A 15,322-nucleotide genomic window follows, 5' to 3' on the forward strand; every position below is an offset into this window, starting at 1 on the left:
CAACTTAAAAAAAGATACCATATAAACAAAGACACGCCCATTGTTCAGATGGTGTGTAAAGAAATGCATTTGTTCTGCTAAGCATAAATTCCCCATATGATGATATAAAGAAAACTATTCTGACTTATAAATGTATTTTTTTTTTGTCAATAAATGTATTTATTTATTAAATACATTTAATAATTTATTTTAATTTTTTTGAAAACTGCGGTAGGGTCTTTTATTTTGTCTTGTCCGGTGACGGTGCTGTGTCCTGAACTTCAACGCAAAGCTAATAATCCTTGAAATCAGAGGTCTGTTACACACACATCCTCTCTCTTTCCATCTCTCTTCTTAAACGCACAGAAGAATGAACAACAGCGTTATAGAAGATGAGGACTGCACTTAATTTCACTTTTTAAACTCTTTTTTTGTTTGTTTTCTGCTCGGCTAATGTGATGGTAACGTGGCTCATCAACACCGGGGGATTTTCAGGAACTTTTTTTCACGTCGAGTACTCCGGATCTAATGATTTCATTACTTAGAGATGTATTCAAATAACCAATAATATTCCAACCGATGTCTTTCGTGTATAATATTAATAATATATTTTTTAAACCTGTCATTTAAAACAAAATCTGTTTGTGTCCGATAACACTGTTAACATCTCGCAGATTAATTCACACTCAGTTTACTGTGACTAGCGTATGTTAAAAATGTTACTTAGTGTGTAAGTAGTTGTGCAGATGCTCTAATATTATAAATATCACATTTAATAATTGTATTTTGTTTTGTCTGTCGCTGTCGTGCTGGTTGAAGTGAGATTTACGAGCCTCAATCCACCGGTCTCGTGTTTCCACCCACCCTCCGTTCGTGAACTTTCATTTTTGCTATTTTGTGAAGGTGTTTTACTAGTCAATTCTAGGAAGGAAAGTGTCGTTATTATTGTGTTGGGATGCGGAAGGGAGGGGAGCAGAGCTGAGGGTAAACATGTTAAGGGTTTAAGAGAATGGCACGGTGATCATGTCGTCTATGGAGGGTGTTTTCTCCGGTGACTGGCAGTGGCTCTGCATGGTCACTCTCTTTCTGGCCTCTGTTGTCACTTTGATTATATACTTGGTGCTGTATTTTTCCAACGAACCCCCTGCTGGGAAAACACCTCTCAGTCATGTGGATTCAGAGGAAGCCGATGGGATTTTATGCTGGGTGCTGTCTCTGAAAAGCTGGAAGAGTCAGTGGAGAAGAGCCTGGTTTAGGGGCCTTAATGAGGAAGCTCGTAGATCACAGGTTGGTTTGTAATTCAGTTATATATATATATATATATATATATATATATATATATATTGTCAGTCTTTAAAATCGCACATGATTTCCTATTAAAAAAAGAGATTGTTGTGGTCTGTTTTTACTAATTGTATTACTTTGGTATTTTGTTCCTGTTATTAGAGCGGGATTCAGCTGACCTTTGAAGATGATGGTGTCCAGTCATCACAACTGGCCTTGGACCAGATTTCAAGCTTTACAAAAACACCCGGTCAAAAGGTAAGGGCAATGAGGGCATGTTTTGAATGTTTCAAAACTGATTCCCTCAGCCACATACCTTAACAACAGACATCGCTGAGTGTTATTTAACTGTTTTTTCCCCCCTGTATTATGTCTATTTGTATTATATTGGTTATGTTGTGTGTGTGTTAAACAAGTGCAGTGCTGTTGAAAAGAATTCCCCCCTGGGGACAATAAAGTTAAAGTTAGTTAAGTTTATATGCACTAACCTATACTGTGGATCTCCTTACTTGCCTGTATTTAGGTTTGCATGTGTTGAATAAAAAATAGGGATATGAGTATGATATTAGACTTCTCTTTTTGACATGCAGTGCTGTTTGTTGATTCAGAAAAGTTATTAGCAGTGTTATGACTGTTAAAGTGTTAGGATATTTAAAGTTTCCACCTAGTTTTAGTCATAGTTGGTTTCTTTTTGCAGGATGTCCTGTGTCAGGTGGTTGGGAACAAACTGCAGTTTTCTGTCAGTGCTTTACCAAGCTCAGCGTCTTCAGAAACCCCCCTGAGATACAGTGTGAAAATATCTCCACTTCGTCTGCAGGTAAAAACGAGTGTTTATTCTGCTCTTTAAAGTCACTTGAGGATGGTTGAGTAAACATCAGGCTTTGGCGTCTGTATAACAAGTTGTCAAACAAGACAGTCATTCTTTGAATGCTTCCAGAGATATTGCCATTTGGTTTGGAGGATGAACCAGTTTTTTTTGTTGTTTATACATTCCCATGGAGCAGACTAGCGTCTCATTCTGTGTGCTTCTAGGAAAGTCTATCACGTGTTTGGTCATCAAAGTAAATATTTATTTTAATCACATGGTGATAAATCAACACTATGCTTAATTGAACTGTACGTTCAGTTTGAGTGAAGAGGGAAATGAGTCTTATGGGGAAATTATAAATTCTAAAGCAAGTAAAAAACAAAACAATTTGAAACCTTTAAAACAAAGAAGTGTTGTTATGATGTAAAATGAATAGTACATTTTTCAGATTCTGTTTGGTTTCTGTCACTAATCACATTTTCACTTAAATATACAAAAAATTTGTAGAATTAAAGTAATGCACAAAAAAACAATGTTTTTATTAGTGTTCTCAGACTTCAACCCCTCTGTGTTATTTATGTACATACTGCTATTGTATTTTATTAATATTTTGAAATGAATTGGCTTTTTTGGCTGAATTTTCATTTTAGTTTCACTTAGTCGTTTTGTTATGTGCTTTTGTAATTTTTATTTCATATTATATAATATTTCATTATAGCTTTAACTTTTGTTATTTTTGTTTGTTTTAGTAATTTTAGTACATCAACTTAAACTTATTTCTATCATTTAGTTGCCAAGTAAATGCTTCTAATTTTCATTGAAGTTTTTCATCTAATATTTATTTCAGCTTTATTTTTTAATTTTTAATAATTTTAGCAAAGTCATTTTCTGCTATATTAAAATGATTATGGTAATAAGCTTGTAAATGAGCACAGTTGTATTTTTGGAAACGCATGGCACTGATGAAGGATTGAACCTTAAAACGTTTTGCGCACCTTTTGCACTTTATTTGTTGCCTCTGGACAATAAATTCATGTGAGCTTTTTAGCGTATTTTTTGTGTGCGGATCTTCTTTTGTCATTTTTAATAGTTTTAGTTAATCCTGACAGCACTGCTCCATTTATGTACAGTTCTATTAGGCCAATATGGAATGAGGAATAAACACATTTGCCCTTGAATGGGACGTCCCATGTTCTCATGAGAGATGTAACACCTTATGCACCATCCTGCATGCTTTTGATTTATAGGACGTGACTCACTCTGCCGTTTTATTCGCCACGGGAATCAGATTAAGTGCCTCAGTCGCGAGCACTGGCTCAGTGTCCTGCCTCTATTTTAATCACCGTTAATATGTCTCTGCCTCAGGAAAGAACACGTGCACTTGCACTAGTACATCCTGCCCAGAATTATTCATGGAAAAGCTTGTACCTCTTGAACGGAGTTATTTTAATATTGCACTACAAATACCAGTAAAACAATTTCTGTGTGCAGAGCTGCAGTTCTGCAGTAGTTGACAATACATTGTGTTTAAGAGCTCACACCGGCTTTTCTCAATTGAATTACAGCTATTTTTAAACCAGTAAGTTACTCGATGACTCATTGTTGTGCTGATCCCGTTTTAGCTTTAAGTGCATTGAGTGGCTAAACATTTAACTTGTCGTAAAATCTTTCATTTTCCTCATATGTCTCCACAATCTGCCCCGGATCTATGGTATTCTGTAGTAGTAGGCAGTTTTTGTTTAAGAGGATTAGGCCAAGTGCTAGATTGTAAATCAAATTACGGGCATGTGCCAAATGTACATACAGAATGCTTGCATGTTTAGGAGTGTTTGCGTTTATTTTTTGTTTGTCATTTCAGCCTCTTTCTGGAGGAATCCATATGGCTATTGCTTATTTTCTGTTAGTTTCTCCTGCTGGTGAAGGCCAGTTACTGGAAAGCTCCCAGCTCTTGTTAGAATGGCTTTGTAGGCTGAATAACAGTAAATTTAAGGCTTTTGTTTCTGTTCTAGAGGTCATTGCACTCTAGACCCCACAGCCGTGAACAAGGTAGTGGAATAACCCATTTATTTTAACTCCATGCGGTCCAACTCTTGACAAAGTTACAAGCACTGTAAGGATATATATTTTCAGGCTAAGATTGAAGTAGTCGATTGAGTCATTTCCTGATTATATAAATCTCACTGTAAGCTAATTGTAACTGGTTAGCGTTTGCTGTCTCTTCAGACTATTATTTCATGTGATTTAGGAATGAACTTGAGAGCACTGCAAAGGAATTTGGCGTCCTGTCTTTTTTTCCTCCTCGTTTCATCCAAGTTCATTCTCCAGAAATGTAAAGCAGTCGTGCTCGGACATGACAGCCCATTCCTTCATGTACTGTGGGCCCTGCGGCTCAATGAGCCGTTGTGAATATGAGAATGCTGTGGACCCTTTGTTTATTGTGTGTTTGAAGTAGGCAGTGTTAGGTTATTCTGTTGTAGGTCGCTGTGTGTTTCTGCCTTGCTGAATTGAAGCAGCAGCATTTATTGTTTAATTTATAGCTGATATTTGGCCATTTGTTCAGTTTGATAATTTTATTCTGTGTGGGGCAAGTTGACACTGGTAAATAGCCATAAGTTGAAAAATACTTTTTTTTGTTATTAATGACCTCTATTAAACATTGGTGTCTTTTATCATACTGCAATGTCTGTTCTCACCTTAGTTTTGAAAAATCAAGTGTCAATGAATTTGAATTCGCACAAAACAATTACAAAATTATATAATTGTTTAAATGTTTTATGTAAATGTTTAAAGGTTTCAGTAATTTTTTTGAAAACATTATTACTTTTACACTGAATTGATTATAAGTGAGAGTAAATATATTTATTTTATGTTTACAAAAGATTTCAATTTCAAATAAATGCTGTTTCTTGCGGTTTCCACAATTGCTTTCAGCATGGATAATAATAAGAAATGTTTCTTGAGCACCAAAACATCATATGATTTCTGAAGAATCATGTGACACTGAAGATTGGAGTAATGATGCTGAAAATCTAGCCGTCACAGGAATAAACTACTTTTTAATAAAAAGTTATTTTATATTGTTATAATATTCTCAATATTACTGTTTATCTGTATTATCTTACTGACCCAAACTTTAGATAAGCTTTACATATAAACAGGTTAATTTTATATCCATAATTTAATGCAAAAATAAATGCCAAAATAATAATACAAATAAATAAACCAATAAATAGAAGCTAACATTGTTTTACATGATGGTTGACATTTTAATTTGAACTATGTTTTCTGTTTCGTGAGCTTTTAAAAGCAACAAAACAATTGAGACCTTATATTAAACCATGTTTAAAGAGGTTTTAGGCTTTACAATTTTGTACATAGTCTCATGTCTTATTGCTCAAATCAGCCCTTGTTTTGTGTCTGTGGTTATAAGTAACGTTTGTGTGTCTATTGTTGTTACAGCTGGCCCTACAGATGAAAGAGGTGAACCGGGAAGTGGAGATTTCCTGGAAGGTGCTTCACCTGGAATCTGTAGATTTGCAGCTGACGCCAAGTTTTGCGCAGGTATATTCACGCATCAGCCCACTCAAGAAAGAAAAGACCATGATTAAGTACGGTTCTAATTGTCTGATTTTCATTTGTAAATCTCAGTAGTTTTAAAGAGGTAACTTCTGCCTATTTTTTCGGAAAGCACATGGGATGACTCTGTGTGTGTTTAAGGGAGATAATGGGAGTCTAAGTGAAGAGGCTGTGAGCGACAGGCTCAGACAGGTCTTGAATGGAGCTCAAGCATTTGTAACTCTGAGCACCCGGCCTGCAGAGTCTGCAGAAGTCCAGGTACAACCCTGCGCAAATGTCATTAAGTGTTTATCGTATCATCATTAGCTCTTAATCCTCTCTAAATGCTTCCACATAATTTCAAGCTCAACCACAAAAGAGTTTTAAAACCCTATTATGTTTGTTATAAAGGGATAGTTCACCCAAAAATGAAAATTGTCATCATTTTACTAACCCTCAAGTTGTTCCAAACCTGTATGATTGTCTTTCTTCTGCTGAACACAAAAGAAAATATTTTGAAGAATTTCGGGTAACCAAACAGTTGATGGACCCCATTGACTTCCATTGAATTTTTTTTCTTCCATACTATGGAAGTCAATGGGTCTCATCAATTGTTTGGTTACCCATGTTCTTCAAAATATCGTCTATTGTTTTCAGCAGAAGAAATAAATTCATACAGGTTTGGAACAACTTGAGGATGAGTAAATGATGACAGAATTAAAATTTTTGGGTGAACTATGCCTTTAAGGCCTTGAATATATGATCTGATAAATGTCATAATGTTCAGAGAATTACATAACTTTGGAATTTTCTCAGAATGGAGAGAAAAACAAAGAAAAGGATGTTGCTGTTGATGTTATGAGTGATAATGTTTTATTTCCTTTGTCCTCTTCAACAGGAAGTAAGGAACAAGACCTTGCAGGTGACCTCACCCCCAAAGCCCCCACGAGCGCATGAATGGAAACTATTAGTGAAGAACATCCGGGTCACATCCAAACAGGAGAATGGTGCTGCAGGTCAGTGACCAAAAGAGCAGTGCATCACACACGCATATTAATGAAGAATGCATGTCCTTTCAGTTGTTTAATATTTAGCCAACTAATTTTTGCAGATTTATACAATGTTAAATAAAATGCAATATATGATGTATATTGGTTTAAACATGCTTTTCAGCATTTGAAAGAATTTTTTTTTGTAACAATTAGTATCACCTTTTTTTTTTTCTTAATCACGGGTAGCTGTTTATGATGGGCCATTTCTAAATATATGGTCATATGATTCACAAAGATTTACATCCTTGAAATCCCATTCGTTATGTCTCTATGTATTAGATGGACCTCATATATACCACAGACCTCATCTAATGTTTTTATATTGCTTGGATCGAAGAAATAAAGCCAATAATTTAGATGGCATTTTGTTGTGGGCACAAAGTGCAAGCAACACTTCCCAAAAAGCACCGCCCCCAAGACTTCTTGAGTTAACTGCCTGTGTTTCCCACAATCAGGATGTCCCTTCTGTTCGGAAATCATTTTCGGAAGTGGTCTAATTGTCCCGTTGCTCTCCAGCCAAGTCATTATTACAGCCCAGTGAGCACTTAACGGAGACAACTGGCAGCTCATCCGTTTTATGCATAATTCATTTTGACGAAGAGTGTTCTCTGCATTAGTCTGTCATTTAGCTCAAACAGTACTAGATCTCTTCCTGTGTCTTTTGGCTCAAATATCTGGTTTTATTTGAATTGGGTACATTAGCAAATGAGTCTACTTTCGCAATGGTATTGCTTGTGCTTGAATATAAAAAACTGTTTCTGTTCTGCTTTCAGGCGTCATGAATCCCCAGTGTATCCTCCAGTTGGATGATCCTCCTCAGAAGGTCACCAGTTCAGTCTTGACTAACACATCCAACCCGGCTTGGGATCAGCCCTTCATATTGTGAGTTCAGGTCCACCTCCCCAGCTGCTCCTGCCAACTTCATTTATACCCATTGAAAAAAAAATCTGTTTTAAACTTTTGCCACTGTTATAGAAAAGTACAATAGAGATAGGAGAGGAAATTACTGAGAGAGGAGGTGGTGACATGAGAGGGAAATAATGTGAATCAGGCTGATGTTGGAGTGACACTACTGGCTGGGAAACTGGCTGTTCAGTAATGTTAGTAGCACAGGTGCTATAGCGTATATATAAATATTAAGAATTATTTATATTCTCATTTTATGTTTATTATTATTTTAACATTTTTTCAAAATTGGAAACCTTCAAAAGCTTGGTCAAGATTGTCAACTCACAAATCCACACAAAATTTAAAACCAGCAACCATGTCCTAAGACTTAAAAAAAAAAATATATATTTCTTTCAATGTTTTTAGATAGGAATGCCGTATGATTTATTTTATCTCCTGTCTCTGTATGGTTTTGCAGTGAGCTTAGCGGCCGATCAAAGGAGCTGAACATCCAGGTCGTGGATAACGGCAAACCTCAGGAGAGTAAGTCCACATGACCGAAAATAAACCAGCTTAACGGCATAAAAACAGAGTAGTGATATCCATTAATCTGGGTCTGCAGAAGCTTGAAGGTCATCTGAAATTTAATCTACTTTTTGTCATCTGTTTCTCTAAATCATGAAATAGCCTCAAAATGAGGTGAAAGTGGTACATTTATTGAGTTAATAGAAGGATACGGTGGTAACATTATGATTTGAACTCTGCTAACAGACATGTGACGGCCTCCATTACCTCATGTCATTGGCCTTTCAACCTGATTTCTAACAGGCCAGATGCGCTTGTGTGAAATGTGTTTGTCTGTTTATTCAGTATCACTTTTGCCTTCCTAGGCAAACCCATTGATTAAATAATGTGCATTAATTTGATTTGATCTGACATCACTCTGTTCTCCTCCCAGGTGGTTTGTTAGGTCAGGTATCTGTGCCTTTTGATCTAGTGAAGAAACACCCCAAAGGTCAACAGACCTTTTCACTCATGAACAAAGATCATATGACCGGATCACTAACTACTGAGGTAAATGTATATCAAATATCATCATTATATCATAATGAGACTGTAAGTAGGTGTCAATTTTGATCTCATTTTAGATCAAAGTCTCATAGAAATGTCTCTTTATATATTTTTGTGAATTAAAATACCCAAGCTTAATATGCAGAAAGAACTATAAGTAAGCCTAACCTATTGTTTAAAACCTTCCGTTTCCTTTGTTTCCTTTGGAATATGAATTATACCATACTTAATATTTGTTTACCAACCTGAATGAAACCTGACATTACCTCATCATGCTCTCGGTGTAGTTCACCTACCTGGAGCCCAGCGAGGTGCGGAGCTGGCAGACGCCCACGCCAGCCCCTACTAAGAGAGTGGAGATGGACCGCACTGTGATGCCCTGTGGCACCGTTGTCACCACTGTCACTGCTGTGAGGAGTAAACCAGGACGACCTTTACAACCTGGTACCTTTCATTTGACCTTTGATTCAGTTGTTCATTTTTGAGGGAGGCAAAATAGTGGGGGTTTTATTTGGGTATTTGTTATTAAAGTTAAATATGAAAATACTACAATTGTTATGTCAATCTCCTAAACCACTAAATCAAAATCTCTAATATGATTTCCATGTTTTTTAAAAATCCCTCTTACAGAATCCAAATCACCCTCTAAAAATAAGCTGGCGGAGAGAAGAGTGTCAGAGCAGCAGTCAATACTCGGAGCCAAAGTTAGCAAAGCCCTGTCATCATCAGATACAGGTGAGATTTCCAAGCTTGTTGACTTCATTGGCTAAATGCATTTCCTTTTATTTCTGCACCGCAAGTGCTCTTCAGTAATCCCGGAGCAAGCATGAATGAAAGATACACATTAGTAATAGGTTACATTCAGCATTTGTGTACTTTTTTTTTTTTTCCTGCACAGAGTTATTGATCCTAAATGGGACCGACCCTGTAGCCGAGGCTGCCATCAGACAGCTCCATGAGTCGGCAAAACAGAAGCTCAAATCTCCTGTCAAAAAGAGCACCATCATCATCTCAGGAGTAACCAAGGTACAGAAAAAGACTACTTGCCCGCATATATGCGTATTTAGTAAGGATGTACCCTATATTTGTACCATATCTCTTTTGTTTACTTTTTTCTGTGCATGCTCATTTCCCATATTTTTACATTTATATTACCAATGGTGTCATCAAACGCTTACCTAAATGTTTTTTTAAACACTAATAATTTAATACATTTGTTAAATGCAATATTTAGCAAATCTCAAGCTGAATATAATTTTTTGTATTTTGGACATTTATAATGTTGTGATTCCCAAATTCTCTTGTAGCATTAAAAAAATATTTGATTTTGATTTATTTATACAAAATTGTGCAAATTTATCAGACAGATTTATTTTATTTATTTTTTTCAAAATTGGAAACCCTCTAATCTTAGGTCAATAGGTCCTAGGTCTAACCCTAACCCACATAAAACACTGCAAGCATTTCCTAAGACTTCAAAAATAAACTGTTTGTAGTTTGTAATTTTTGGGACATCTATCAATCTTTTTAGATCTTTTTACATTATACTGTTGTGATGCCTGAATTTACTCGTAGCATTTAAAAAAAACTGATTTTGATTTTAATATATGTTTACAAAATTGTCAGTATCAGACAGAATACATTTTTTTGTGCTGTATCTACAAATAGTTAGTGATACCTTGCCCTAGTCACAATGTTACATCATAAAGCAAGTTCTATGGGTTTAATTGTCAGGTTTTAATTGAAGCTTTGCTATAAACCTGCTCCTTAGGCCCCTCTAACACAGGATGAGGAGATGACTTTGATGGCAGGATATGCAGCTGCAATGGACGCTTCTATGTCCGGAGCATCTGAGGGCTCCAGCAGCGAAGCAGCAGAATTACCCTCAGAAACAGTGGCAGAACCCAGCTTTCTCGAACCCATAGAGTCTCTGGTGGGTGCGAATGGCACAGATCATGTAGAGGACTGGGAGAGTCAGGCTGGAGAGGACCCAGATGCGGATAAGTCCTCTCTGTCTTTCTGTACCTCTGAAACGAGTTCCAAAAAAGGAAAAGGTGAGGGGGGGGGCTGGACTTTGAGCTTTGTGTATGAAGAAGAACAACATTCAGAATTATGCTGAGCTGGATTTTGGGTTTCTATTTAACCAGTTTACACCTTCAAACTACATAAAGTGCTTAACTAGAATCATAAATCTGATCACAGGTCTGCATGTGAACCACAAGGTTAATGGCATGCATTTACATTACCGTTCAAACGTTTGAGAGTCGTTAAGATTTTATGTTTTTGAAAGAAGTCTGTATTTGACCACACTGATACATTTCTTTTCAGGATTTTTTGTTTAATAGAAAGTTCAAAAGAACAGAATTTAATTAGAACAAGATTTCTTTTGTAACATAAATACCTTTACTGTCACTTTTGAACAATTTAAAGCATGCTTGCTGGAACAAAAGTATTAATTTCTTTAAAAATCTGACAGTAGTGTATATGCTAGTGCAGGGGTTTTCAAACTGTGGTCACAGAGTGGGAAAAGGTGGGTCACACAAAGTCACTTGGCCGCAGCTAAATGTGCGTTTCAGTGAATGACGCACATTTTGTCTAGGGATGCACGATATTCCAACATTAAGTAAAAATCGCTTCAAATTTGCAAAGGCCGCGTTTAAATTATATACATATTCGCTGTCATATGATTTTTTTTTACATATCAAACTTTTGATTAACATCAAGCTTACAGTAATTCAATTAGATTATACTTGTCTAGGTGGGTCCTGGAATGGAAAAGTTTGGGAACCCCTGTGCTATAGGTAGCGTGTTGTATTTTTCCCCACGAAATTGTAGCTACAATATTTATTATTCTAGAATTAATTATTCTAAAAAGCTGATCTGAATCTTAAAACTAATGTCCCACTAAGCCAAAGAGTAAAGTAGCCATTTATTCCGTCTCTTGAGTTGCTTAATGTAAACAACCTTCAAAAAAAGACTGAAAGATTTCTTAAAAAGGAACATCTCAACCAAATGCAAGTCTTGTTAGTGGCATGCAAGTTATCACAGAGCTACTAAATTCTGTCTTACCTTTGTTTGTGTCTAATATGAATGTTACAGCACTGTCTAGTGTCTTTCTGTCTGTACTTCTCACATTTGATGACATTCACTTTCTTGTCTGTACCTCCCCCTTATCACTTTTTTTGTTGTTGCTATCTTAAAGTGGAAACCTGTGCTAACCAGACTTTGTTGCTGGAAGAGTAAGTGACCTCTTGAGAAGTCTATAATATTAAAATTATGTAGACTTCCCTGAAATTGTTTACAAACCCTTTTAGTAAAAAAAGCTAGTCCATGCCCCAGCGTTTTAAACTTCCATCGGGATAATAATCAAGTTATTACCCTGTATTTGATTAACATGGTTTCAAACGTGAATTTTGGACATGGAGAAAGATTTGACATGCTGTTTGACCTCTCAAATCTTTGGAGGCACCTCTTTTTTGTTTGTTTTGTCCTATTGAACCTTTTCATTGTTGGCCAAGTGAGAGTTTTGGCTGATAATTTGCCCAAACAGCATAATAATCCAGAAGTTCAACCTTCCTGAACTTCTAAGCTGGTGTGGATTGGTTTAGGCTGCTTTGATTCTAAAACCAAGCCCTTTCAAACATGTTTCCATACTCTGTGTTAGTAGTGCGCTTGTATTCTTTCAGCTAATTTCCATCTGATGCTGCCAGAGTATTGCATTAGCATCTTTCAGAGCTGTAAATGACGCAGATAGCATCACAATTCCCACAAATCCCCTGTGTCTTCATGGTAGTCAATCAAACCAAAATAATATTTGATTACAAATTTTATGGTTTAGCTTCCCGTTGATCAGAGTTTGACATCCGGGTTGGCTCAGTGAAGTATGTTAGTGAGCTTGGCTGATTTTTTTCATCTCTCTTTGGCACCTCCTGTAGGCAGCTTCCTGCACAAGAGTGCCAAGCTATTCTTCAGACGGCGACATCAGCGAAAGGAGCCAGGGATGAGCCAGTCCCACAATGACCTGCAGTACTTGGAGCATCCCGAGGCTGCCATGATGGGCGACAGGGAAAAGAGGACGGCCACCTTCAGGCGGATTATCAACCACAAGCTTCTACCCAGGAGCAAGAGCAAACCCAACGGCACAGTGAGAGAACAGCCCACGTGAACTGCCCACTCTGTTGCATTAAAGAAGGCCTTCATCGAAACTAATAGTTTTTGCAGCTCTTCATTTTTTTCTAATGTCCTCATTTTCACATTCATTATCAACTTTTATGCAAGTCATTTCTTATTGCTGGCTGTATTTGCCAAAACCTCTGCGTTGCAACAATCAGTGTGTTTCGTCAACTCCCTCTCAACACATCGTGCACATTCTCAGAATTCCAATTTATTATTATTCAGACCCTTCAGCTTGGTTTTCCTACTTTTGATCTACTTTATGAAGTCTGTCTTCATGGCACTAGTTTCATCTCTTCATCCAAGTAAAAAGGCATCACAGGGTTGTCACTTTCTCTTTCACCTTGTGAACAGTGTGTTTATGCAAGAAAGTTTACAGAACAGCATCCAAATGAGCACTGGCTCTCTTCGTCGCTCCGAATGACTCGGGAGTCGTTTAACCTTATGCAAACATTGATCATCATGCAAAAGATACTCTGTGTTTGTGGCCTTTTAACCAAAGTGGGATTTGATGATAACCTTTTCTTGCTATTTACCTAAGCTTTATCCCTCTGGAAACCCTCTGGTGACCTGATGGAACCTGGACTCTCTGACTATCTAAGGGAAAACCATCAGTTTGATTTGCACTTCTTTATATGCTCAGAACTCATTCCAAATGCATTTGCAGTGATGTGCAGTGAATTCTGGGGGTTTGGTTGTGAACATGCGCTGCATTTGTTCAAAATCATGTGAAAGATCTCTGCCTTTATGTGAATTGAATATAGGAGTTTTTATTTTGATAGGGAAGACTAATCTGCAGTTTAAGCCTAATTGTCTCTGGGAATAGTGACTATTATTTTCCCCAATCTGTTAAGTGAAACATTTTCTAACAGAGCATAACATTTCAAATGTTCTGGGTTGGCACTGATATGTTTGCTTTAAGACGGGTTTGGTTTTCTGTTCATCTTTTAATTTCTAAATATTAAGCAGAGGTGGGAACATATCAATCAAATATATTATTAGGGTTATTTTATTTAAAATATTTTCTTTTTAAGCATACATTATTAAATATACTGTAAAATTGTCAAATGTGCTGATTGATTTTTTTTCTTTTCTTTTTTTCCCCCCTCTGTCATTCCACAATGCCACACAATTTTAAACAAATGTCGGTGAATTGTACCAAAGGTTTTTAACACTAAGCAAGGACATTTTCCCGTTTGAAAGACCAGAATGCAAGAGCACTGGCCTCTTGAATTTAGCTATTCAATATGTTCACGATCCAGGAGTTATTTTCCCAAGAGTGGTGTTTTCTTTGACTTGTAATCTTAAGCCACCTGAAATGTTGGCTGTGATTGCCAACCAGTTTGTATTCAGGAACTGCAGTGGATTTGTGGTAAGGGATTCAATAACAGGCTCCATTTGACATTTACTTGAACTGCATATGTAGAAGAAACCCGAATGCCTGTCCATAGTGAATGTTGCCAGAAAGAAACCTCAGCAGTCTGGCTGTTAACTCTGATTTTTGGGAGGACTACTGTTCCGTGTTCTGTTTTGTTTTTTCGTTTTTCCTGTTGTGTGTTGCCATTTACAGCCTGGCTGTTAACACTTCATTTGGTGGTATTTCTTAACAGTCATAAAATTAAACAGGTCATTTTTTATTGAAATAGGAGGCAAATGAAGATTTTATTTTTGTCATGCTTACTTGGCCGTCCAGAGGTGATCTAGCCTTTAAATAAAATCGAACACATCAGTCCTCTTTTTATGCGTATCATCATAATATAATCATGTGCATTGAAGAACTCCTCATTAACTTAACTCATCTTTGCTTTCTATTGGATTCTGGTTGGTCTCCTTAACAAGAATGTCTGTAGAAATTGTTGTTGTGAATGATAATTGTATCCATGAGAACCTGTTTATCACCATAACACATTTACCTGCAATATTAAGATCACACATCTTCATGGCCTGTGCAGTAAGAACTCATAAAGCTGTTCCATTTGTAGTCCTCTGTCAGCTTTTATGAATGGTGGTTTGTGATATTAAATAATGTCTGTCATTACTTGAAGAGACTTGTTTTGCTCTATATTACACATGGATATGTTGTTGAATAAGGACTACAACTACCACATGTATGCTAGTTAATGAAACCCTGTTGTTATTATATCAATAAAGCTTTAAATTTCACATTTGATTTGAGAGTTTGTGTAATGTGTGTTGCTTAATGCAAAAGTCTTTTCAAGTAATGCTAAACAGAGCTTTTGTGGCTTTTCGTACCCAAAATGAACTTCCCGAGGGAACCTATGGCTGATTAGCTTTCTGGTTATCCTACAAAATGACATTATAAATGAACAGCTCTGTTATAAAAAGTGGCAAAGACCTTGATGTCTGTGCATAATGAATGTAAGCCTGTGCTTATGTTGTTCATTAACATATCTATTGGTTTGAGCAGTAAACACTGACTGAAAACTCCTGTGTTTATTTTTTCATTCATTTTTTGCTGTCAAAATAGGATTCAGAGTCAGACAATGTTATT

General features: G+C 36.6%; 1 protein-coding gene across 2 annotated transcripts; it reads left to right on the forward strand.

Moving 5' to 3' along the window:
* The first annotated feature begins 212 nt into the window (after nt 1–212).
* On the forward strand, nt 213–14,980 carry c2cd2 (C2 calcium dependent domain containing 2). Of its 2 annotated transcripts, XM_077242320.1 has the most exons (15): nt 233–1,266; nt 1,426–1,521; nt 1,961–2,080; nt 5,531–5,632; nt 5,789–5,905; nt 6,525–6,642; nt 7,452–7,560; nt 8,045–8,109; nt 8,525–8,640; nt 8,925–9,081; nt 9,268–9,372; nt 9,536–9,663; nt 10,409–10,691; nt 11,840–11,876; nt 12,573–14,980. In XM_077242320.1, the coding sequence occupies exons 1-15, from the start codon at nt 1,003–1,005 to the stop codon at nt 12,655–12,657; spliced, it is 1,902 nt and encodes a 633-aa protein (XP_077098435.1). In that variant the 5' UTR covers nt 233–1,002; the 3' UTR covers nt 12,658–14,980. The 2 variants fall into 2 exon arrangements, with proteins under 2 accessions (XP_077098434.1, XP_077098435.1); XM_077242319.1 differs by lacking the exon at nt 11,840–11,876 and having other exon boundaries at nt 213–1,266.
* The last annotated feature ends 342 nt before the right edge of the window (nt 14,981–15,322 follow it).

This window comes from Siphateles boraxobius, unplaced genomic scaffold (assembly GCF_051911475.1).
Source record: "Siphateles boraxobius isolate OS27281-9 unplaced genomic scaffold, OSU_SipBor_1 25, whole genome shotgun sequence".
Taxonomy (NCBI): domain Eukaryota; kingdom Metazoa; phylum Chordata; class Actinopteri; order Cypriniformes; family Leuciscidae; genus Siphateles; species Siphateles boraxobius.

What these genes read in the sequence shown, in the direction of transcription:
- c2cd2 (XM_077242319.1), top strand. Translation starts at nt 1,003, where the DNA reads ATGTCGTCTATGGAGGGTGTTTTCTCCGGTGACTGGCAGTGGCTCTGC. An exon ending in ACAGGAGAATGGTGCTGCAG is followed by an intron (nt 6,643 to 7,451) that starts GTCAGTGACCAA and finishes TTCTGCTTTCAG; the next exon opens with GCGTCATGAATCCCCAGTGT. An exon ending in GAGTTCCAAAAAAGGAAAAG is followed by an intron (nt 10,692 to 12,572) that starts GTGAGGGGGGGG and finishes CACCTCCTGTAG; the next exon opens with GCAGCTTCCTGCACAAGAGT.